Source organism: Ptychodera flava, chromosome 2, assembly GCF_041260155.1.
Source record: "Ptychodera flava strain L36383 chromosome 2, AS_Pfla_20210202, whole genome shotgun sequence".
NCBI classification, from domain to species: domain Eukaryota; kingdom Metazoa; phylum Hemichordata; class Enteropneusta; family Ptychoderidae; genus Ptychodera; species Ptychodera flava.
Genome location: NC_091929.1, coordinates 5,562,036 through 5,588,905, shown reverse-complemented (window position 1 = coordinate 5,588,905; position 26,870 = coordinate 5,562,036). Strand labels below are relative to the sequence as shown.

At 36.3% G+C, this 26,870-nt stretch overlaps 1 protein-coding gene across 1 annotated transcript; it reads right to left on the bottom strand.

Moving 5' to 3' along the window:
* Nucleotides 1–26,870, bottom strand: LOC139123970 (uncharacterized). Its single transcript, XM_070690117.1, has 14 exons — nt 26,833–26,870; nt 21,878–21,918; nt 19,843–19,941; nt 18,694–18,918; nt 17,674–17,895; nt 11,046–11,270; nt 10,420–10,641; nt 7,127–7,351; nt 6,127–6,348; nt 3,142–3,315; nt 2,776–2,793; nt 2,250–2,273; nt 1,693–1,935; nt 1–329 (listed from the first exon to the last, which is right to left on the bottom strand). The coding sequence occupies exons 1-14, from the start codon at nt 26,868–26,870 to the stop codon at nt 109–111; spliced, it is 2,199 nt and encodes a 732-aa protein (XP_070546218.1). The 3' UTR covers nt 1–108.

The following is a 26,870-nucleotide window of genomic DNA, read 5'->3' as shown; positions in this document are numbered from 1 at the left end:
ATTTCAGACAAAGTTACTGGATAGAATAAAGGGATTAACAATTAAATGATTCCTTCTCCAAGAGATTATTGTGCATCTGTATATGCTAATAACAACAGTTATGTCTATTCAACCAGCCATGACCTCAAATTCGCAAATAGTCAGCATTTGTGTCTTGTCAATCAGCTGAAGACTGACGTATCTTCCTCTCATTGGAGTCTCACATCCACATCTGATAACAATCGGTTGCTCTCTGGACATTTTCCCCAGAACCATTATGCCACATATGGGGTTGTCTTCGAAATTTTCGCTGTCACCAACACGGATCTGCGCGTTCTTGATGCGATGAGCTAAAATAGGCAAAGTAGATCATGTATATGATATAGCTTCAATGGTTACACCATTACAAATGCGTGACACAAGGTTGAATAGTGCATAAAAATCAGGTGAAAAAATGATGCAACTATTGCTTAATTTACCAACAAGCATCGCATTGGCAAGAATGTCAATATAGAATTAGATATAATTATACATGTTTTGAAAAACAGCATTAAGGAAACACTCCTATGGTCATATATCGAAATATTTAATACTGGTTACCGCCAGCCATACATGTCTTCACTTTCTAATTTAATTTTGTGGCTTGTACCTTTGATGTACCTCCCATAAGCAACAGCATGCATTTTAAGTTAGTGTAGTTAATGTCGATATGGGAAGTTTACTGCTTCAAAGTCTTCAGTTGAAACTTGTCATTCAATACCTCTGTGTTAAGTGTTAGGTCAACTAAACGTACGAACTTCGGGAAAAACAAGCAAAGTCCGAGCGAAGTAAGGTGTGACACCGCAAATGTCACAGAACCGTACTCATAGAGCCATTGGACGACATTTATCATAATTATTAGACAACATTTTTAACGGTCAAATACGGTTATCTTCTATTTGGAATATTCGCGAAATACATCAATTGGCAACTTATGGGTAAACACAGAATCAAAACAAAATGGCTGCCGCTTTCATCGTACCATTCTATGTTACCGACATCAAAATATAAAGTGTTTTGAGGAATTAGATTATTTCTGGTAGATATGCGCAGTAATGGTATTGTAAACAAACAAAATAGCAGCCAAAGACGATTTGACGATCAAAATTGAAAGGCTTTAATGTCCTTCATCGCAAATGTTACATTGCTAATTCGAATGTATTTGCGCGATCAACCTGTTCCGTTTAGGCACGAATAGTACTTTTACTGCCTCAGACTGAACTCGGAATCTCGTCTGATGCGGTTCAAATGCCACTCTTTCTGATATGACACGGCACCAGCGACATTAAATAATAGCCTCTAATTATCAGACAATGTATCTTAAATTTATGTTTGCTTCTTCCTGAAGATATCTACTGTATTTTTAAGGTCGTTCTTTTCAATTTACAGACCACCACTTTTATGTTCCCTTTATCCCTCTACTTTGCTTTCCAGACTAAAATACACTACTTTTTCTGACTACTGTATTGCTAAGAATGAATTGTCTATTTTAGAAAGAGCGTAAGCCGGAGCAAACTTGAATCACCTCATACAAAGAAGACCCATGAAGATTAATAATAAAATTATAAATGGTATCAGTAACGAAACTGTTATTTGTTCATATATTATTAATGAAATAGCAACGAGTTATTAAATAACATATACTATAAGTATATAATATACGATAATACTTACTGCAGCAGTCTTCTCTATTGTAGATCCTGACCTCATATACATCTTTGGTTTCTAGCAAATCAACCATCCACCATGGTTGATATTCTTTATCGGACCATGTGCAGGAATTGCCATTCAGCAAGTCACCATTCCTGGTTCCATCAACTGCCTTTTCAGCACCACCATCTTTCCTTGGTTTGTCTGAGCTTTGGGTCGCCGGTTTCCCTTGTGCAACATCAGCAATTGGTACCGGATATTCACAAGCTAATATTAATGGGATATTGATATATTACTACAGTTAGATTCTCATATTGTAAAGCCAACACCCAGAACGAATATAACAAACTTCAAGTTTAGTTCTTTTCTGTATCACTAGGATATAAATAGCTTAAGTGTAAATCTACTTAAATGTTTAAGATTTTCATCGATTAATAAAATTAGATTCTGACATTTATGAAAACCGATGACATTATCTGATAAAAATAACATTGAAATATGGTATGGTAATTAACATGCATTGTAACTTTTGAGAGTTAAAAAATATACTAAAGCAACAATGATAAGTATAAAATACTTACGAGCTTGAGTAGGAATATGTGTGGCTATGTGTAAAAATGATAAGATGAAATTAGTAGCAAATCATAATTACGGTAGTACGAATTCAACAATTTAGGATAAGCATAACGTTTTCATGCGTAAACTTGTGATATACGTAACTTTAAATTGATTTATTAGAAATCACTGTCTTTCATAAGCGAAGGTTTCACGCTGAAACAAATAATAGATAAATCATCTTAATTGGTCTGTCGAAATCTTCATTTTAGTATGGGCGTAGGAGCTCGAGAGTCTATGTAAATTTTAATTACGATCATTAAATTTACCTCGAATAGGAACCATTAGTTATCAAATATAAAGAGCACAAGCAGGTCACCAAAACATATATCTTATAAACTAGAATTATGCATTCAGTGGGCAGCTGCATGTATCGAACCTTATTAAGACGCAATTTGTTATTGGAAAGAGTCTGAATCACGTGTGCGATACGTTAAGATCATAATATTGTCCAAAACATTAGAGTGCTGTGGTATAGGTATCTCTACTCACTTTGTATTCCTTGTGTAGCTTTTGTAACAAGTGGGGATTTGAAAAAACCCAAAAAGGACATACATACAAATATGTTAGTTTAACGACGACAGAAACAGTATTGCATACGGTCTAATTTAAATCGAAAAACTTGAGCGTTCATCATAATGCTCAAATCTCTTAAACTATATAAATGACTGTACAGCTCTACTCTTGATTTCCAAGAACAAGAAAATATCTGTATAAATTTCAAAGCCTTTTGTTCCTCGGAAGTATCTATTTAAATGGCTATAGATGCTGTATATCATATATGTATTGAATTGGAGGAACAGCAAGCTCGGATGAATTATCAATATTCACTTCACCTTGTCGATTATCAAAACAAACCTGGTGCTTCAGTTGGTGGTGCTTCAGTTGGTGGTGCCTCAGTTGGTGGTGCCTCAGTTGGTGGTGCTTCAGTTGGTGGTGCCTCAGTTGGTGGTGCTTCAGTTGGTGGTGCCTCAGTTGGTGGTGCCTCAGTTGGTGGTGCTTCAGTTGGCGGTGCTTCAGTTGCTTGTGCCTCTTTAATAATGAAAATTGATAATAATAATAATCATCATCATCATCATCATCATCATCATCACTTTCATCTCTTTCATTAAGATATATATATATATACACACACACACACACACACACACAAAGGAGTGCTTCAGAAGCGATTTGACAGTTTCGCCTCCACGACATTGTTTCTTGGGCCACAAGACTCACTCGTCACACACAGCAACTCACCAGTCTAGTCTCCTGACGAGTGAGTCCAGTGGCTCACACGGAAACGTTATGAAGACAAAATTGTAAAGTAGTTTCTTCATCGACCCCATTATATTCCGTTCTCGTTTGTATTGAGCACTCCGTATCGGACCAGTCAAACCGCATACTTCATATGCGTACGCAGCAATGCTCGCGGGCACAGACCGATCCGATATCGATAAACCCGAAAGCTACACCTCAACGTAATTTTAAATGAATAAATAAGTAGGTAAGTACCGTATGATCTTGGCAAAGCGACATAGAAGGCACAATACATCAAGTCATTCGACCAACAACGATACATTTCCTTCATTACATAAGAAAATCCATTAATTCTCGATCGGAATCGAACCTGCAAGGTAGTGCGGTAGCAAAGACATCAGCTGTTAGCTATGTAGCCTGAAGTCTGCCCTATGGATGAACGCTATGGATGTATCATCGAAAGTCGACTCAGACGACAGAACAGAGTTTCCGTCAAGTGTTAGATGTAAACATTGACGACCGGCATTGGAATTGACGAGCTGACACATGCGGAGACCGGCGCGGCGTCTGCCGGTGATGGCCCGTTGTGGCCGGCTAGTAAAATAGTCAGGGTCATAGTGTATGCCACCGAACAGAAATTTTCGGGCTCGCCAAGATCGTAAACTTGTGATTTTCGAAAGACTCGGCACCTCTGTTTGTTGTTGCCTTCACTTCATAAATATTATTTGAAGATATTCTAAATAACTCTGGTTATAATACTTTATGGTATCAGGCACTAGCGCGATGAAGCCTGCCTGCCAGCCGATTGCTGATTTCCTTTGGCGTCGGAACAGCGAGACAATGATTGACAAATTCACGTGACAGAATCCGTATGACTGATTAGTAAAAATTGTATACGGTGTATCAGTGTGTCAAAATTTCAACTTGATTGAATTTATGAATTACCTAGCAAATCATTTGCATATCACCAGGGTGATGGGCTATTTCACTCATTAAATGAAAGTAATCCCGGGAAATAAAGCTCAGATCGCGACGATATCTTTGCAGTCTTCGACAATAATTTTGATCCATCTATATCAAACGAAAATTTGAAAAGACTGTTCATGTGATAGATATATAATCCCATGGAATTTTTTTCCTTTGACGTCATCGTATACTCGATAACAAATATATAAATGAGAATGTTGGCAAGAATCCTGTCACTTCTTTGTGAAAATTGCAGGATGCATGAAGATTATAACAGATTACTACTTTGCACTTGAAGTCATTTGTGTTATTGTGTATATATATATATATATATATATATATATATATATATATATATATATATATATATATATATATATATATATATATATATATATATATATATATATATATATATATATATATATATATATATATATATATATATATATATATATATATATATATATATATATATATATATATATATATATATACACATCTGTAGCTGTAGGACAGATATGACAGAAGAAAGCAGCGTTCATTGCAAAACCTACAGCCATTACCATGACATAAAACTGAAACATTGCGAGAATTTTAATTCATTACGTCCGGTCCTCCCATATAAAATAAAAGGATGAAAAGTATGTATCCATATGATAATTATGTAACCACATGAAATGTTTGTTCGTGTTATGCCATGGTATATGCGTGCATTTATTTTGCGGAACCGAATAACGTTAATACTATAGGGATATCCTAGTCATGAACAGTTGTATTCAGATCAAATGTTTTCTTTCTCTAGTTGGGATTAGCTAATTTCTTGGTGATATATTCGTTCTTGCAAGGCTACAAATCTTCGAACACCAGAGGCACAATTTTAAAATCTTCACAATTAAATATTTGAAAAGGTTGCTGAGTGATGCTGAATGGAAACAGTCTACCATATTTCACTTGTGCCATTCATTAACTAACTGCGATAGATTGTATAAAAAGTAGTTGAATTTTTACATACAAATACGTTGACGTGACTTAAACTGTATTGCATTCATACGTATTATACAGGAAATGTTTCACTTTATATATTTTGAAATACATGCATCGATGACTGAGATATTTCTCCAACTGTCTTCAACCAGGTGGACACAAAAGTAAGAATGTAGTAAACGCAATTATTTATGTCTCTCCTACTTTTCTTACATTCTTGAGATATATTACCTACTAAATTATACGAGTCTTTCTGAAGAACTACACCTAAGCGTATAAAATTGATATGGTCATAAAACGTTAATGTCACGGACTATATAATTACTTCAAAACACATTCGTTTACGATGAAATGTAATACGTACCTGAACGCGTGGTCTTTTTTTAGACATTTGCAACCTAGCAAAGTAACGGCCATCCACTTTTCACATCAAACTGTGTTCTCATAGAAGTTTAATGAGAACACTGTACCTAGTGAAATGTCTTATCGTGACCATGTCATGGCTTATTTGCATCTTTTACTATCATTTATAGTTTATCACAGAAAGCAGCTGATGTATACAACTAAGAACACAGCCAGTTACAAGTAGATCAGATTAAGTACTTTTCAATATTCAGTGACTACAAATTAATGATTTACATTTACTACCTTCTACACATTCTTGTACCACTTCGAATTCGCAGAGATAGATAGCTCGCGTGTTACCAGTGGATTTCTTAACCAGTGTTACGTATCGTCCTACGGTAGGTCCATTCTTACAATTAAATGTCATGGTTTCTGGTGGGTCTCTGTTGTTAATGTAGCCACATTCTTGGTTTTCAGAATGGGTCATCGAATCGCCAACGTTTATTTCTGTAGTTTTGTATCCACCTAATATTTATGAGTGAGAAAAGAAAATTAAGCGTATCATTTGATATGATATTATCATCAATTTTGCAATATATTGTCCCAAGCAAATTGAGAGATCAACGTCACAACAAATGTGCAGTTCACAAAACTTGAACAAAGGAAAAACGGTGAGATAAGGTCACTTTGTATCTGAGTTCTGAGAGACCTTACACTTTATAGTGTCAGTTATGTTTGTCTCCATTCATTTGTATTGGGAAATATGTCCAGAACGATAAATAAATCAGCAAGTTGGTTGTGAAACTGGTTTTGTTTTCATCCTTAAATGTTTACAACCCTTTTCAGAATTAGAGCGCGAAGCCACTGCAATGAACCGCAATAACACTGCTCACACTAATTAGTTTCAGCTGTAGCCAGCTGGCAAAGTCGACAACATTGTATGTCCCATGCAGACAGTTTGTCTGGGGAAGTTGAAATAAAAAAGATTTGAACATGGACCAGTGCATGGTAATGTTACATTGTATCTTAATCTTGAACACAGGGTGCCAATCGTAAATCTCATTTACAACTCGAGCCTCAGACAGAGCTAGTTTTGCCTTTGTACAAGCAGACTTTTTGCTCTTATCAAGTAGCCTTGTTCAACACCAAAGTGGCCACGGCTACAGCTGAAACTAATTAGTGTAAGCAGTTTTTATTGCAGTTCACTGCAGTGGCTTCGCGCTCTAATTCTGAAATGTTTAGAATGGAAAAATGTGTACCCGAGTTCGTATTCCTTAATGTGATACAAGTCAAAGATACTCACAGCCCCTTTTCGAAAAAGTGTGATCACAGTTGTCAGCAAAAGTCAGCGTCAGTGATGAAACGGAAACAGACTCGCCCAAGTCGATGATCAAGCCTGGATTTGTGACTTTTCTACCGGAGTCGAAACAGGTACTTAAATCACCATCAACAAGATACGGATATGTGTCTTCGGTACCAGACTGTAAATTGATGCCTGTCACATCTTTATTCAGAGCAACATTGTTTCCTAATTGGAAAAGACAAAGCACGACAAGATGTTATACCAAGTATTGATAAAATCTTTTAATAACCACTATCACATCAAGACTTTTGTCTCTTCCCCTTACCAATGGCCAGTCGAGATCAAGGCCTCTTAAATTACTTAATTCGTCCCTCAAACATAAATTAACTAACATACTTACTCTGCACAAATCTTCCACTCCAATCACAAAACTTAACTTTCTCTGAACTTTTCTATGCTCAGAGATCTCCGTACTCGGTACATTCTAACCATCGCAGGATTACATCAATTGACATTCAATGAAGTTTTATTGACCGAATGCATTTAATTTGTTCTAAATATATTCAAACTCATTGAATCAGAATCTTTGTGGCCTCTTGATACCCCGTTTTCGTCTATTTCTCATTAGTTCTATCTTATCATTTGTTTTCCCTTTCACTGAATGTGTTCCAAAGTCTACCCTTGTCTCTTATGTATCTGGTTTATCACATTGTCTGTGTCTCTTATTTTGTCAATTGTTTATTGTTTCATTGGACCTACTTTCTGTGATTTCTGTCTCGTCATTGTCTCCTGTGCTGACATTTGCTAATTCTATTACCCGTGTACAACTTCAGCCTGTCGTAATAAACTTCTCGTGGTCTTGTCCCTTGATTTTTCTAAATTCTGTTCAACATGTCTGAGAGTATTTATGGATCTTCTCACACTGGTCTTGGTTTGACAGACGCAACTTTATTTTTCTTATTGTTCAACATCCAAACGAAATCTCCTCTCTATAGTAGTTTGCTTGGCTTGGTCATGACAAGCCCCTTGTCATATAGCCTAGCCCATTACAGTTGTATCAAGAGAAACGACTTTTTTCCTGTCAACACTTTCTGCATGTCCTTTTTACTGGTACACCGTGTCCTGACGTGACCTTTCCCTCCACATTCAAAACGCACTGTAATCTCACTAAAAGTCTAGCTTGCCTTCACTTTAGGTTGTAAAGTGCTTTTAAGTTCATTGAAGTGTCTGCCCAGAACAGTTTCAATCATCACTACCACATTGTTTAGACCATCACTGTCAGCTTCCTCGTTGTCACAATTTCTAACAAACCTCTTTGCTTGTTCGTCTTTGTTTCAAATTTCATATTTTTCTCCTCGATAGCCGCTGATATAAAGTCTTCTAACTTAAAGTATTTGGCTCCACTCTATACAAGGCATCTTTTACCGCCCTATTTTTTATTGCATTGTCATTTTTTTCTTGTGCAATTCTATCAATTACCTCAGCAGAAAAATCAGCGTATGCTAATCTACACAGTGTCCGTATTGTATATACCAAATCACCAGGAACTTGTTTGACTTGCCTCTGCATGTTTGCAACTCAGATTTATAAGTAGCGGCAAGCTTACTGGTTCCTTTGTTCCAGAAGTTCGCACATACTTTTAAAACTAGCTGAACCAACTTTACGTTCATCGATCACAGTACTTTTTTCCCTATCTTTCAAGTTTGCAAGAAGTTTCATGGCCATCATCTAATCCGACCATCCATTTATGGTCACCATTTCTACAAAAAAGTTTATGATCTTCCCACGGGATGCTACCATCATACCTGTCTAATACTAACTGTAGCTGGGTGGAGACTGTATTGCCACTGTTTGACTGTGTTTTCTGCTCTCGGACAATCTTTCTAATGCCTAGGGGTGTTTCGTCAACTTTGCCTGTGTCAGTTATGGCTTGTTTATAAACAGCTTATTCTCTTGTCGATACTGTTTAGCCAGTTAATTTCATGCAATTGGTGGAGCATTACTGCCTGCATTCGCAGTCCTTTATTCGCATAATTTCTAGCATATCTTGGCTTTCTTTTCTCTTTCGTAATCAACACTATTGCATGTACTCCTGACTAGCTCTCTGTCATCTGTTCTCATGCCAACATTAACACCATTACTCAACTTGGTGAACAGTCCCACTCAAACTTCTACGTTTGATCGAACCCATGTTAATGTCATGCAGTCTTCGGTTTGCTGGCCCACTCGTAACATCACTCAGAAGTCTTGCATCTGTACCATTCAAGACCAAAGTACGAAAGAAAGAGGAATTTGACCCGTTTCACCAATCCCATCCACTAAAGGCTCATAATAGTAATCTTTCTCACTAAACTCGTCCACACTTCTATCATCATCATGCCTCTCACCATCGAAACTCATCACTTCAGCCATTCTTTGAAATATACAAATTATTTTTTTGAAACAAGATTCTATGACCGTAAATCAAGCCAATAAAAATGCAAAGTATAATGTTAGCGTTTTCTGTATGTAATTAAAGGCCTCCAAAAGCTCTTGTATGTACAGACAAATACTGAAAAAGATCACAAAGCCAAATTTTGCCCAAAAATAATCATCAAGCAGTTAATTATCCACAGTCGCAACCAATTTTAAATAGTATGTATGTTACTTTATGTTTGAGGGACGAGTTAATTAATTTGGAAGGCCTTGGTCTCGACTGGCCTCTCTCGACTGGATTAGTGTTACCAAAGTAAAAACATGAAGTAACATCTTTGTCTATTAAAAGGTAGCAATCAGATGCTAGTCACTTCTGAATTTTTACAAAGCAATAACTCGTGAAAAACGGTTCGTTGCTTTGTCGGAAATTACGAAATATGACTTAAATCTAGTGAATTTGTATACATGTATGGAACGTTTGATTGTATATATTTTGAAGTACATGTACTGATGACTCATTTCTACAACCGTTTTCAACCATGTGGACACGAAATATAAGAAATTACATGCAATTATTTATTTCTGTCCGACCCTTCTTATATTCTTGAGATATGTCACCTACTAAAATAATATCAAAACAGACTATTTATATTATCCTATGGCATTTTTGAGACACTACAGCTTAGTAATTGAAACTGATATTATATATATATAATTAAAAATACGCAAAGAATGAAGAATTTATGCACTTTAAGACACATTCGTTAACGATGAATGGCATAACTGATGTACTCAACAAATAACACCATCGACAAACAGATCAGGTTAAGTACTTTTCATTATTCAGTGATCTTGAATTAATGATTTAAATGTACTACCTTCTACACATCCTTGTACCACTTCGAATTCGCAGAGGTAGATAGCTCGTGTGTTACCAGTGGATTTCTTAACCAGTGTTACGTATCGTCCTACAGTAGGTCCATTCTTACAAGCCAATGTCATGGTTTCTGGTGGGTCTTTGTTGTTAATATAGGCACATTCTTGGTTTTCAGAATGGGTCATGGAATCGCCAACATTTATTTCAGTAGTTTTGTATCCACCTAATATTTATGAGTGAGAAAAGAAAATTAAGCGTATCAATTGATATGATATTATCATCAATACATATTTGCAGTAAATCATCCTCAGATAATTGTGAGCACAGAGTCACAACAAATACGCAGGTCACAAAATCCGAACAAAGAAAAAAGTCGTGAGGAAATGTCACTTGTATTTGAGTAGGAAAGTAATACATGACAATACCTAGGCTGTGAGTGACTGTACACTTCAAAGTATCAGGTATGTTTGTCTGCATTCATCTATACTGGGAAACATGTCAGGAATTATAAATAAGCCAGCAAGTAGGTTGTGAAACTGGCTTTGTTTATATCCTTAAATGTTATTCATGGAAAAATGCGTACTCATGTTTGTATTCCTAAGTGTGATAAGAGTCAAAGATACTCACAGCCCCTTTTTGAAAAAGTGTGATCACAGTTGTCAGCAAAAGTCAGCGTCAGTGACGAAACGGAAACAGACTCGCCCAAGTCGATGATCAAGCCTGGATTTGCGACTTTTCTACCGGAGTCGAAACAGGTACTTAAATCACCATCAACAAGATAAGGATATGTGTCTTCGGTACCAGACTGTAAATTGATGCCTGTCACGTCTTTATTCAGAGCAACATTGTTTCCTGAGTGGAAAAGACAGTACATATATATATATATATATATATATATATATATATATATATATATATATATATATATATATATATATATATATATATATATATATATATATATATTTATCACATACATAGACCCAGTTATTCCTATAGTATGACATCACACTATGGTAATACGGTTTACAGAATTTCCGTATACCCCTACTTCTGACGTCGAGAAGTAGGGGTATTCGGTCGGAACTACTTTAATTAAACCTGTCAATGAACACCTGTTTTATCAGAAAAATTCTCACAGGAAAATGAAGCGGGTTGTGGAGCATTTGGAAATGCTATGGTCAAGAGCATCGAGAAGGAAATAAAATGAGAAAATATTTGCACCGATTTTGTTCGAATCTTTCATATTTCAATGGCGCGAAAATGAGGACACGATCGTCTGCCCCTAAAATTTTAGACAAAGTGAGCTATGTCGTCAACCGAGCGTTACGTTGCCGTGTCCCAGGGCGAAATTGATGCATTCATAACCAACCAGCGCAAATCGAACACCATCAAAACAAAATAATGCAGTTAGGCAACTGATGAAGTTTCTAGCAGCAACGGAGGATGGTTTTGATGCTGAAATTTTCAATTTGTCACCTGAAACTTTGGATTTGTACCTGTCAAGTTCTTCATTGGAGCGAGACAAAGCGATGGGACAGAATATGAACCGGACACTTTGACAACTTATCAACGGGGCATCGACAGGTTTTTATCGGAGAACGGGGTACAAATTTACCATATAGTCCGGGGTCACTTGTCGTGATTTTGGCTTCCGTGTGCATTTCGTGAAGACTCTTGTCAACATATATCATTTTGTTCCTTAATACCTGGACAGTCCAAAAAACATTGTTGGCATTTTTTCTTTCCACTTTGTCAAGGTCAAATTCAAGGTCATTCGTTACTCGGCAAATTCCATTGATTAAGCATTGTAGTGCATACAAATTGGCTATAATCATTGACCAAACTACCTTCAGTGGTGTAGGGAAACCAAACAGCTCATGATAGATTTAAGAAACCTTGTTTGAGGCATTATTGGATCTTTTTTTTACCGTTTTGTATGGATTTATATGCAATTACAAGGATTTGTGTGTGTTGCAGTTGTCCATCATTTCCCATGCACTGTGTTAAATAATGACACGGATTGGTTTCTGACATGCACTGCGCTTGACAACTACATCATAGACGTTATTTTATCAATTTCTGTGCATTTCAGCGTAAGCCGTCCGCAGTATTACCAGCTCTGCAAGGTTGTAAAATCCAGACCTCTGCGCAGAATTTAACTAGTGTAGACTGGATTACTGTGCAGCTAGCAGTGTACTCTTTGCTTGTAGTAAGAGTAAGTCATGATCCCTTTTCCTCGCATTTCTCTCCAAGCCATGTAAAACGATTTGGATGTTTCCTTAGTAACAATAGCTGGGATTAGAGACTTGTTGCTAAACATAGGCTATATGTAGAAGCCGTTTATCAAAACTAAGCCTCTTGACTGAGAAATATAGGCTATTACCTGTGTGTTTTGAAAATCAACTCCAGTACACACAATGTTGTACTAACCAAGACACCCATTGGTAGAACATTGATATAGAGTACGAAAAATGATACATTAACAATAGGTTGATTCTTTATTGAGACACAGGTTTAGTCCATAGGTTATTTAGGGTTAAAGATGACAAGAGAAGTCAAAGACAGTGTTAGTAGTTTCTCAGAAACCGTTATCAATAGGCTATTTACTAGATATTGTTATGTCACAGAATAGTAAACATTTAGTGGTTGCGTTTCACATATAAATATTTCACATAACTGACATTGCATGCAAATAACTTCGTCAAAATTTTCAGTATGGAAAAACATATCATTCCTCTGAAAGGAGGACGCTCTGAAACAGACTTATCTGTTTCAGAACGTTCTCTTTATGCCTGATACGTCAGGAAGCAAGTGGTGAGCTTGTGTCAAATCCCACTGCATATGACACAGTGCGGAGTTTGTTCACCAGAGAGGTGTATTTGGTGATGGTGTCTTTCCAGAAATAAATTCAAGACTCAGGGATGATGATTCTTTTTCCCTTCGAGCTTGTGGTGCTAGCTGGCATAGGGAATGCTAAGCAAATACTTGCCACAGAGGTCTACTCCAGAGAGCAAAATTGCGCTATGAAAAAGCATTAGAGCAAGGTGATAGCTCTGTAATATTAGGTAAAGCAACTTTAAACCTCATCTACTATGGAATGTGTTGTTTCATCTGAACATAAAGTTGCTTTCACTAGACCATCAGCTAGTACATACGACAAAAGCATGTGTTTTTTCTGTCAACAATATAAGTTTTCTTTGGGTCCTCTCCATGAGGTTTCTTCACTCAATACTGGGGAAAACCACAAAGGGCATTAAAACCAAGGAAAAATCAAACTTGTTAAAAGTCGGACTCAGTGATGCAAAGGATGTTAGAGCCATTGGTATTAAATATCACAACAGATGTTGGACCAAAATCGTTGAAAATGTCTTAAACACAAATGCAGACTTACACCCATTGTGTGAGACTGGATCTGCAAATGTCGGTAATGACAATACCACCATGCTTGCTGCAGATATCGAATTTTTTCCTTGTTGGACTTGCTGAAGGAGCGGTTTTTAACCTTGGAGAAGTACATGACTCATATTTGGCAATACGTAAGGAACATGGAATTGTGTGATGGTATTACTTTTATAGCTAAACTTTCTTCAGATTAGAGTTATGGCATTAAAAGTCATTGACCTTTGACAGGAAATGTTAGGGACCGGTCAGTTTCTTCGGCCAGGGGGTGGATTATTTTTTGCCGGTGTCAAAAAGTGGCTGACCTCCCTTTTCCAACTTTTGAAAACAGGGTGACCCCCTGTGCACGACAAAGGTAAAATAAAAGGTGGTTGTCATGTCAGTTGTAAGATAGGACCTTAAAAGTGTCAATTCTAAAGTTTGAATACAGTATTTTGAATGAGCTGTGAATGTATTCCACTCTTTTTATGCATAACCAGATCTTCAGAACTGTTATAAGACAAAATGTAAAATTTGTGAAATTTTAGTGCATGTACACTTTGCAAAATTTACTTTCAATTTACAGACATCAAGATAATTCTGACATATATCTGATACATTAAAATACTGCACCCTAAGGGCGCGCCGTAAAATATTAAACATCCAGATATCTCTGATATATGTGATATATGAAAGTCATACGGATGAAGGGCGTGCTGAAAAATATGTTTGAAATTTAAAGTAACGCGCCCGAAGGGCACGCCAAAAATCATTAAACATAAAGATATCTCTGATATATATATCTGATATATGCAAGTTTCGCGCTTGTTGGGGGGAGCTCTCAAAAATATGTCTTATTATTATTAAAGTTACGCGCCCGAAGTGCACTCCGAAAATGCAACTCAATGATGAAATTTGTTGCTGGCAAGATGCATTTTAGGCAAGTATGAGCCCGTGTCGACCCCCCTATTTGGCATTTCAATAACATGGTAACCCCCCTTTATCACCAAAGTCAAAAACAGGGTGACCCCCTGAATCCACCGTCCCCCAAGGCCAAAGAATCTGACCAGTCCCTTAGACATCTGATTTCCTGAGACTATTGTATAAGTTTTATGAATCTGAAATTGTAGACAAGATAATCAATGTGATGTTTAAGATATGGAAAATCAATGTGATATTTAAAATATGGAAAAATTCGAAAGAAATTTCATACTGACCTTTAATTGACCTTTGGTAAAGTAGTTCTATATATTCTTAATGCAATAGCCGTTTTTTTCAACAAACCTAAATTTTAATGATTATAAGGAATAATCCATAACAAAATGCATGTTTCCAAAAATAATTTTGTTGCAAATTGGGCATAAAAATCCTTTTATAGCTAAGAATAGCTGATTTTGTTGATTTTAAGAAATGACCTTGAAATAACCTTCAGAGTTGTCAGAAAAATGCCAACAATGTTTTTTGAAAATCTTGGCCATTAATAAATCGATGAGCTAGATTGGCAAAAATCTTCACTTAAAACACACGGAATGACAATTGACCCCGGACTAATATGCCGGGATGCAGTATTCGCGAAATCTCAGGAGGCGATTCGAGCCAAACGATCTGATCTGAAAGCAAAAGGTAAAGGAAACAAATCCCGTGCCAGCGAACCCCTGACGGACAATGAAATCCTGATGATGCGCGAAAAAGGGGTGCTCGGAAACCATTCACCAGAATCGCTAATGTTTACAGTGTGGTGGAATAATACCAAACTATTGGGATTTCGAGCATCAGATGAAAACAAGAAATTGCTGTGGGGAGATATCAAATTAAAAGTTACAGCTTCGGGCAGAGAGTACGTTGAATTTAATGAACGCGACAACAAAACCCGCTCCGGACAATATGCCATCAATCGTCCGTATTCGCCCAAGATGTTCGCCGTTGACAACAAAGCCATATGTCCGATCGAAACCTACAAGCTGTATCGTGACCATCGACCTGTTGAAATGTGTACGGACGACTCACGTTTTTATCTCGCCATCAATTACAAGCCAATTGGCAATATTTGGTATAAGCGACAGCCAATGGGGAAGAACAAATTAGAAAACATCGTGCAGACTATGGCCGAGAGAGCAGGTATACCGGGGCGTAAAACCAACCACAGCGCACGGAAAACAGCCATCCAAAAGCTCCACGATAGTGGCATCCCACCAACCCAAATCATGCAGCTTTCTGGTCATCGAAATGTTCAGTCAATCAATTCCTATGCCGTCAACTCCCTTCCCCAGCAAGAGCTCATGTCCGACATTTTGGTGGGCTTTGATAACGACCGGCAGTTGGCGATACCAACTGCACAGCCGAACGCTTCATCAATTCCTCGTAACGCTCTGCCCCATGGTCCTGTGTCAGAAAATACGTCAACGATCCCGACAAGTCACGTCTACCCAGCTCAATCTGATTTGAATTCAAGTTCTAGGCAATGTGCTCTGGCAGCTTCAGCAGCGGCAATGTTTACAGGTGCTACGATGACGGGCTGTACCGTGAACGTTACAATAAATGTCGCTGGGTCGTCAGGGTTTCCGCAGCCACAACGAAGACGAAGGGCAGTCATATATGACACTAGCGATAGCTCACAGGAATGAACGTTGAATGACCAAGTTTAACATTTCTCAATCCAGCTTGTTGAAAGATGTATTATTTTCATTCATGATTGCAAAGCAGTTTCATGTTTCTCTGTTTAGATAACCTTGAATTGTCGCATCGTTCTGTGTTTACATATTGGAGCGTTCGATTTTGACAGAAGCGGCCATTTGTTCGTGTAATTTCCATTTTGACAACGTAGTTGTATAATAATCGACAAAAACTCTGAAATATACAGTTAAATTATAGCTTTATTGTTATTTCGATGCCGAAGTAAAGGTTTCACATTTTTCTGTAATTTTGAATGAGTAAGGCAAGCGGCAGTTTCTGAGTTCGATCGCACAATAACAATACATCAGCGCACGATTTTAAACCGCCTGGTCATTTCAATATTGACAATATGAAATTGTATTTTTGACGTTCGCACTTTACCTTAAAATAAAAATGTTGAATATGACGACACTGTGTTCATCAGTTCTCTATGATCAGCTGCTATATCCATTCAAAGAAAGCTATATCCATTAAAACTTCGTAAGCATTGTGGTTTTACTCAGTAGAAACTGGCCGGCGTGGGCCGGTGCAATGTCCTGAATCAGCTGGGACCGCATAACTTCATCCGCCTCATTGACACAATAAAGTTCCACATAATATTGTACCGTAAAGCCAATTTTATTCAAAATTGAAAATAATTGGGTCTATGAATGTGATAAATATATAATCTCCCAGTATTCCTCACTCGTGTGACGTCATCGAAGACTCGGGTTCCCCCCACATAGCTGTATCCCTCCTCGCCTACCGCTCGGAGGGATACTGCCGCTATGTGGGGGGAACCCTCGTCTTCGATGACGTCACACTCGTTCGGAATACTGGGAGATTATATATAATATATATATATATATATATATATATATATATATATATATATATATATATATATATATTATATATATGGGAAATTTTATAGTGCTCGATGCTAAAGCAGAGTTACTTTGTACTTGAAGTAATTTTGTCTTATTGTATATATATATATATATATATATATATATATATATATATATATATATATATATATCTGTGTGTGTGTGTGTGTGTGTGTGTGTGTGTGTGTGTGTGTGTGTGTGTCTTTTATAGACATAGGTCATTTTATATAGGTTCAGCTGATGTATACAACAAAGAACACAGTCAGTCGAGTAAAGATCGGGTCAAGTGCTTTTCATTATTGAATGAATTCAAAATAGTAACTCATAATTACCTTCTTCATTTCCTCGATACACTTCAAACTCGCACAGGTAGATTGCTCGTGTGTTACCAGTTGTTTTCTTAACAAGGGTTATGTATCGTCCGACGATAGGTCCATTTAAACAAGCAAATGTCAAGGTTTCTGGTGGGTGCTTTTTGTCAAAAGAGGCACATTCTTGGTTTTCCGAATGGGTCATCGAATTGCCGATATGTATTTCGGTAGTTTTGTATCCACCTTGTTATTATGAATTAGAAAAAGTTAATAAGCATATCATTTGACATGAAATTTATCATCAGCATTCATTTGCAATATTTTGTACTCAGCGAAGGTAATTTCGCAAACAGTACAAATATTGCATCAGGTAAATTGGCTGACCAAGAACGTGTTAGGATAAAGTAACAAACATGTGTAGTTCAAAATAACCAAAGAAAGAAAAAAATCAATAAGAATTTTCACTGCCTTCAATTTTTCATAGATCACAGGGTACTGCTTGCATTATTTATGTATAATTTATAAATACGTCCATTGCTTCTATGTCACGACAACCTCACCACTATTCGCGTCTGCTTAAATTTATTGTTACAATCCTTATACTCTATTTGATATCTAAAGGCTACAAACTTGGGTAAGTCTAGCAACGTCCTTGCTTTACGCCCACCCCATGGACTTTGGCAAGTCAAGCAACCTCCTTGCTTTACGCCCATCGTTATCCATAGGGGGTATTACGCTCACCCGAATTGATTTTTAGTGAATTCATCAAACACTAAATGTGGTATTGCTTGCAGACAATAATGATTTTATTCGAAGCATTGTCTACGGGAACAACAACATGTCTATTATGCAATGCATATGGGCATTCACACAAGGTGGAATCATCCAACGAAAATGAAATGTTGATGACAATGCTTGAATAACGAAGGCGTAAAATGCGTGATCGAACTTTATCTCTGACTGTATGTAACTAGCCAGAGAGACACTCAATATGTAATCGTGCTTGTGTTTCTCTTTGCGATACCTATCAAAGATACTCACAGCCCGTGTGTGATACAGTGTTATCGCAGTTCTCAGCAAAAGTCAGCGTCAGTGACGAAACGGAAACAGACTCGCCAAAGTCGATGATGACTCCTGGATTTTGGACCTTTCTACCGGAGTCGAAACCTGTACTCGAATCACCATCAACAAGATACGGATATGTGTCTTCGGTACCAGACTGTAAATTGATGCCTGTCACGTCTCTATTCAGAGCCACATTGTTTCCTGAGTGGAAGAGACAAAACACGACAAAATGTTATACTAAAAATAATTGCATTAGCCACCTAATAATATTTGTAGGATGATGGTGTTAATAATGGTGTAATTTTTTACAGAAACATGACTCAAAAATTGAAAACATAAATCATTTCGGAACAAATTCTCAAATTATTACATAGCAAAGATTGATGATTGAAATATACAGATGTACATATTATATGTGGTATGTAACATTGAATCTTTTGTATTTTCAGGAAAATCGTGATTACATTTTTTTTGTGAAAAAAGAAATTTCAGTAAAGGAAAGTCATATTTACTATCTCATATAATTTTCCGATGATAATTAACCTCTTGCTCGAAGAATATATCAAAAAAGAAAGAAAACGCGACAAGGGCAGAGAAACACTGGCCTTTCAAAATGTAAAGCCTTTCGACACAGAACCTTAATAACACTTTGCTCACTTTTGATTGAATGTGGCAGCCCCGAGGAGGTATACCTACAATATTGACTGAGTTTTATTGATCTCAGCTTGTAATATTCGTAATGTCACGTGCATCTGGACACATTATGATGCACCGTCAATCAAATATCAAGGCTGAGTATGTATTTATTGGCCATTGTTGCAGTAGACGTGTACACACAAACATGAAACGCCAGGCAGCATAGTAAATCAAAATTGATACAAAATTGATCTATGCACTTCCGAAGTAAATTTTCTTGTAATATTGTACCCATACATACATACATACATACGTATGTATGTATGTATGTATGTATGTATGTATGTATGTATGTATGTATGTATGTATGTATGTATGTATGTATGTATGTATGTATGTATGTATGTATGTATGTATGTATGTATGTATGTATGTATGTATGTATGTATGTATGTATGTATGTAGTGTTTGTGTGTGTGACTAACATACCTGATGTTTCAGCAAAATGAAATGCTGCGATAACGGTAAATATTAAAACTTTCATTGTCTTCTGCTCTTCAGAGACTTTGTGTTGTTCTTCTTCGAGTGCTGTAATTACATAGTGAGACTGTGAGTGAAACAATGAAAAAATTGTGAACACAGAAATAAACATGTGGCTTGTATGATATTAATAAGTATCAATAATAGTTCTCTAAATATTTCAAGAGGTCCCAAACATTTGCAAAGTTAATTCAACTTTTGCGGTTTTCGAGTCTTTTTATTATTTTCACAAGGGATGGGAATTGAAACGTTTATGAATTTCAATGCGTAAACTTACTTTCATATTTTACAACCTTTTCTTCCTATCTCTGATTAAGTGACATAATCTCCTCTCTCTCTCTCTCACTCTCTCTCTCTCTCTCTCTCTCTCTCTCTCTCTCTCTCTCTCTCTCTCTCTCTCTCTCTCTCTCTCTCTCTCTCTCTCTCTCTCTCTCTCTCTCTCTCTCTGTCTTACTGAAAGTTGCCCTAAAGACGCGCCTAGAAGAAAATGACTGGCGAAAATATAAAAAACAAATTATGATCCTACAAGCTAACATCAACTGAACCTCGCGCTTGTATATACGGAGAACCAATTCTCTTGAAGTCATACTTTCATGTCCTCTTCTTTACTATCTCTGGGTTTAGGTACAGATCTAGGATCGTAATGCTGCTTTCAGTAATTGAAGATGACACACCGAAGACGTTTGATATAAAACACCACTTTAGCTCTCTATTTCTAAATAGAAACGGAGACGATTCAAAGTCTGCTTTCCGATCTCTCCATGAGATCAGCTCTGTTCCATTCTAGTCTCGCCGGTTTTTTGCTCTCCGTCCACCAAATGTACAACTTAAATTATTTCCAAATAAACTATTATGATAAATGAATTAACTTACATAGAGCTTTAACTAAATACAAATCGGACGGAAAATATTGAAGGACTGGAAATACTGAGAAAACAGGTTGAGATGATCTTCAAACTTGAAATTTAAATGAACGTCAAGGTCTGGTGATTTATAATGTTAAAGCAATGCATCACTTAACACAAGACAATAACGTTAAATTCAAGATTGGGGAGTGTGCGCTGTCATAGTGAATCACAGGAAGCTAAATCTGATATGAATTGTGACCTTGAAAAGAATTAGCATAGAAAAGCAGTAAAATCTTGAAGGATAGGATAGGTGAAGTAGATTACCAAAAATCAATGATAAACATCTGTGATCCTGGGAAGGCATGAGGATGGCGTTAAAGTACAGCACAAAACACGCAAGTGTTCCGCAACATTATTGAGTCGCCGCCGACGCAGTAGCATTGGTATCACAAAGAAGCGTGCTGGGCAGAGCAAAAGCTAATAAATAGGTACTCGTATGACGAAAATCCAAAAATGAAAGGTAGCGAATGTAATAAGTGGTCATGTACAAATTTAATCTAACACAATTTGCGATTCCCACGGTAATTCACGTCGACTTTGGTATCGCGTAAAAAAATATTCTTGATAACAAAGTCTTTTATCAACGCAAAAAACAATCATCTGGCAATTTTCGAGTCCCTTTGGTGAAACAGTTCATTGGTTTAGCAGTTGGCAAAACAGTGTTACGCATTCTTTGTCCAATATCAAAGTTACTCGAAGACAATATATATGGAATTTGCCTTTAATATATTAACATTTAACATTCCTTTTCAGAAATTATATTATACGAATTAACATTTCATATTTTCGGCGATAAAAGGAAATAAAACTAAGAAAGAATTCTGAGCGGCTAATCCTATTCTACGCTAATTACTCGAGAAGAAGCATAGTTTAGATATACTTTAGTTCTGAAAATGAAACTGTTAATATTTTATGTCGTACATTGACATTCCGTCTCAAATCTTTAACTTTCAAACATGTAAATTGCAAACGTTTAGGGCAACTGGTCGTCATTTATAAGCTTCGTGTCAAAGACATTACTGCAAGATAAATGAAATGGCATATAAAACTAAAACAACATGGCAAATGATACTTACCTAGACGAGAGAAGTCATCAGTTTGACTACGAACTGCTGTTCTGTCGAAGTATGAACTTCGAACAATTTATATACACAATTTATGTATATCTATCGCAGTCTTTACGACCTGTTTTGCATACATAATAGATACGCATAGCACGTTTTGACATTACCAGGTCAACCCAATTTGATAGATGAACACGGTATTGTCGTGGTGTAGTGTGAAATGTCAATCATGCGTAGTTTGAATAAAGTTTTGCAACTTTAACACAGAAACCGAGATGCGGCACTACAAGGAGAGAAATTTTGAAACGGCTCCATTTCAATTTGTTCATATTTTTTGTGAATGTGACTGTATTTAGCTATTTTATTGCTCTCTAAGAAATAGAATCGTTGCCTGTAACAAACATGGCTAAATTCGCCAACATAGAAGAGTTATTATGATTAACAAACTTATATTTTTTAATTTTCCATCAGTTACCAGAAATAACATGCCTGAGAAATAACATACCTCCCCCTCGGACTATTAAAATCTGACACTGAAATCCAGACGATCTCGTCACAAAAATATTCTTGATTATCGTTCAGATTACAAATTATTGAGCAGAAAATACAGATACGTTAAACGTTTTCAAAATACATGCCAAAAAAACTTGCGCTCACTTAAATTTATTAAAATGTAATGCTTTTGGTTCGCTGCTGGCGAGGAGAATAACTAATGACTATTTTATCATTATCTTATCTCGATAGGTAAAAATTGAATGAAAAATTAGGATTTGTCGAACTTATAGCAAGCAAATTATCTGTCGGTTTGGAGATGCGAATTGATTGGCACAACAAAAAAAATACTTCACTGTCTTCATAATGAGAGCCGCTCTGAAGGTAGAAACGCGCCTCTGGGACAGATATTTGGGTTGTCACACTTTTCCATTTCTTTTAATCTACCAATGGTGGGGGGCAATTTTTAAAGAAGCTCTTGGTGTAAGTAAACATTTCATCGTCTTAGTTACCCGGTTTTTTTAGCAAAAGTTTAAGTCTTCCACTTTCGAAGCGTATACTTCCATAAGTTGCCTCCAAGAACGAGCTGAGACAATATGACAAAGACGCGCCACAAAAAGCAATACACTCAAGCTGAGAATTAACTTCTTTACTGAAAGCCTGATGAGAACATGGGGAGAAATATAAATACATATGCTAAAACATGTTCGGTAGCTTCTGTCACGATCAGATTGGTAAATAAGTACGAATCCTGTCAAAGATAGTCTCACATGATTAAATCTTTCATGCCACTTGTACAGTATTATTTCTGCCAGTTAGGATCTTGCTTATGTACTATTTTCATATGTTAAGATTACTAATGCGATTACCTGTTAATTGATGTTGAAGGAGGAATGGTACGATATACATAATTCATGGATCACATGTTTTGCATGCAGGGAAGGCAAGAGAAACACGGGCAGAAGTGAACAGATACTAAAACCTTGAACTCGATGTGGCTCAAACTATCATTGTCATCAAAATAGCTCACAGAAAAAAACGTTGCAAAGTTGACAAAACGTGCTTCCAGGGCGATGGTTTACGATTACCTTGACCTTTTCTGTAAAAGTGTAAGCAAGTACAACAATCGATATCGGATATCCAGCTCCTCATTGCGCTTCCTCAGTGGGAGACATTGTAACCTTATATAATCCATATTGAAAATTGATTTCAAAAGCATTCCTTGCATGAGTAATCAGCTACAGGAAGGTAGATATACGTAATGGTCAATGCGGTTATTTGTCTTGAATATAAGATAATTACACTGCAATTGTTTGCTTTGGATCTCTGTCAATTTCAATGTTGGTTTAATTTTGACTTTCAGGCTATTGAACGTTAATCGAGGCATAAAGCTCGAGGAATTTCTTATAATGGTATCATATACAAGCAAGACATTACACAAACTGACCAAAGTCAACATTATGGCCGCTTTCTAGTTGATTTGTATTGTGTATACCATTCTAAACTTAGGACACAATATTTATATAAACACAAAAAATTACTTTTTATATACCTATTTCTGTTTCTGACCTTGCAGTGACTCGGTTGGGTCGCCTAACCACATTCAGATTTCATCCGTTAAAAGGTCTGCTTACTCATATTAAACTGTCGATGTTTATTTATAGAGCATAGTGATGGTTCATTGTTGACTTCAAAAACTCTATTGCTGATAGATTTTTATTTTCAGAACGGTCAGAGGACATTCGCTCGATTCACCGAGCAGATCGATTTCTATTTGCTGTATTTGCCTGTTTGTTTGAAAGATTTAGAAATGTTTATTCATAATTATTTTAGAGAGTCGCCATAACTAGTCAGAGTTTCCGTTGTATTTCATTTACGAGTTTGCAAAATGTACATTTTAGTTTTTGCATTTTGTGACATTATTTAATCCCAATTTTTCGGCAATGGAACTCTTTCTATATATCATTGGCAACTATCAAAGGTTTTAAGTAGTAAATTAGATTATTACCAAGTGTAATCCCGCAAAGTATAGTTAAATCGAAAACAAATCGTCATTGCAAGATGTGTGCAGGCATAGAAAGAATCCCTTAAGAGGATTATAACAATAATAACAATTTATTCATGTGCTGCAAATGACAAAAACGGCTGTGTTTCAAATAATATCTAATATTTGTTTAATTGTGATTTTGATCTATGATACTGCTTTCGGGAATATATACCTTACACTGTTTAATTCATGATGTTAAAAAGTACTAGTAGTTTATGAAATTAATGCAATACTATTTTCTCTTCAATGTAAAGAAAGTGATAAATTTCACTTTATATTCGAAACCAGCCTCCTTGGACGTCGTTTACATATCGCTGATTAATCGCTAATGACACGGGGCGATAGGTAACCTTGTCTCAAACATTTACTGAATCTGGTTAGGTATATTTTTCTACCAGAAAAACAAAAACAAAACGGCAATAGTATCATTCCAGACACGGCCATGTTGCGCTAAGTAAAATACTAGTGGTAACATGACGTCACATCAAAAAGCCACACCATTCTTCAAATCCATCGTAAAAGAAGTTTTTAGAGAAAATTCATTTTAAAAAACATCCAAAGAAATACATGATTCATTACATTGCATTACATACATAAGCTTACATTATCATTGTTTAATCATGTTCAATCTCTTTTTTATTAATTATTTAGAGGGTTGCCATAACTAGTCATAGTTTTCGCACCGGATCAATATGCCTTTTCGAGGATGCAACATATTTATGTTTGGCGATAATGTGATAGAACGTAACGAGTGAACCAGTTTTTTTTCCAACATACATTGCAGGTCTGAGGTGTTTCTAAAAAAAGAAGTACTAAAGTGAATAGAAACCCGATCGGTCACGATGATGAGAGGCATACGTTATCACGATTTACCAAAATAACACAAACAATGACAAATAGTGGTCAGGAGGGGACATGGCTAAGTTTGCAAAATGTGTTTCTACTCTGATGATTTACGATCATCCTGTCCCTCTCCATAAATAGTTAACAGCTCACAAAATTAGAACAACCAAATTCGACCTCAAAGTGTCTGTAGAAACTTTCTTCGTGCGGTTATTTGTTATCTGATATGATTAAAATTCAAGACTGATCTCAAAAACCTTGCATATGGAACCCTGAGGGTAAATATGGGTGACGGATAATGCAATTGTTTTTCTTGAATATTTGATGTCAGTATTACAATGATTTTCTTTGGATTTTTGTCAGTTTAAATGTTGAAGTAGCATTTGAACTTCAATCTGTTTAAGGTTGTCAAAGACACAGTAATCAAGGAATTTCTGACGATAGCTTAATTCAGTCAAAGATCCTCGTTACTACAATTGACTAGATTTGACATCATGGCTGCTTTCTATTACATTTGTATTCGCTGTCTTTCCTATTAACTTTGGACAAATGATGTATACATATATTTTTACTTATTTCCGTTACCGTCCTTGTACTGAGTCAGGTGGTCTAGCCACATCTTAATATAATCAATGGCAGGAGCTAGAAAGCCAAATTACTCATATTCAACTGTAGATGTGTATTTATAAAGGAAAGCGATTGTTAATTATTCGTCGTAAAATCTATTGGCGACAGAGTTTTCGACATATAAACGCATTAAAATTAATTTCATTTTGGGATTCTATGCTTATTTTCAACCGGTCAAAGAAGATACGTTTGTTCATTTTGTTCAAAGAATAAACATAGTAAAATGTGCTGCATCGTATAATTGTTTGAAATATGTCCTAACTAGTTTTGTATTATTGTTCGACCCTTACGATATCTAATCGATCAATTCGTAGCATTTCATTTATGAGTATGAAAAAGAGACATTTAAGGTTTTTACATTCTGTGACAGTAAATTATCTTCATTATCACCAATGGTTGTTTTTCTACAAGTTATACTCACTACATGAAATTTTCTGTCATTTTCAAGGTTAAACAAGAAAGCAAGTAGCCTCGTGGACGCCGTTTACATATGGTTGATTGGTAATTTAAACGAACATATGTATGAGCATTGTGTTACATGTAAAATTTCTAAATGAAATCTTCGTCCACAACATCTTCTGAATCTCGTAAGGTACGATCTTTACCAGAAAAAAAAACCAAACCAAACATTAATTTGTATCGTTTCGGACATGGCCTTGTCCCGCTCATTGACACGTCATTGGTAGCATGAAATCATACGTGGAAAGACAAAAAAATTCCTCAAATTCATTGTGAAATATGCTTTAGAGTAAATGACTGGCACTATATTACAAGTGGTATAACCAGCTGATGACGTCAAAGATGTGTGCACTTATGGAAATGAGGTTAAAAATTATGTTCTAAAAGGGGCGATAAATTATTTCGGGGTAAGAATTAGGAATGGGGGCTTGGAAATTTAGGGGGGAATGACTGAAAAGAAGGGTCCCAATTTTGACTATCTTCACTCTATTCCTCTTACTGTAGTATCCTGACTCTATCCACGTCTTCGTCAGTCAT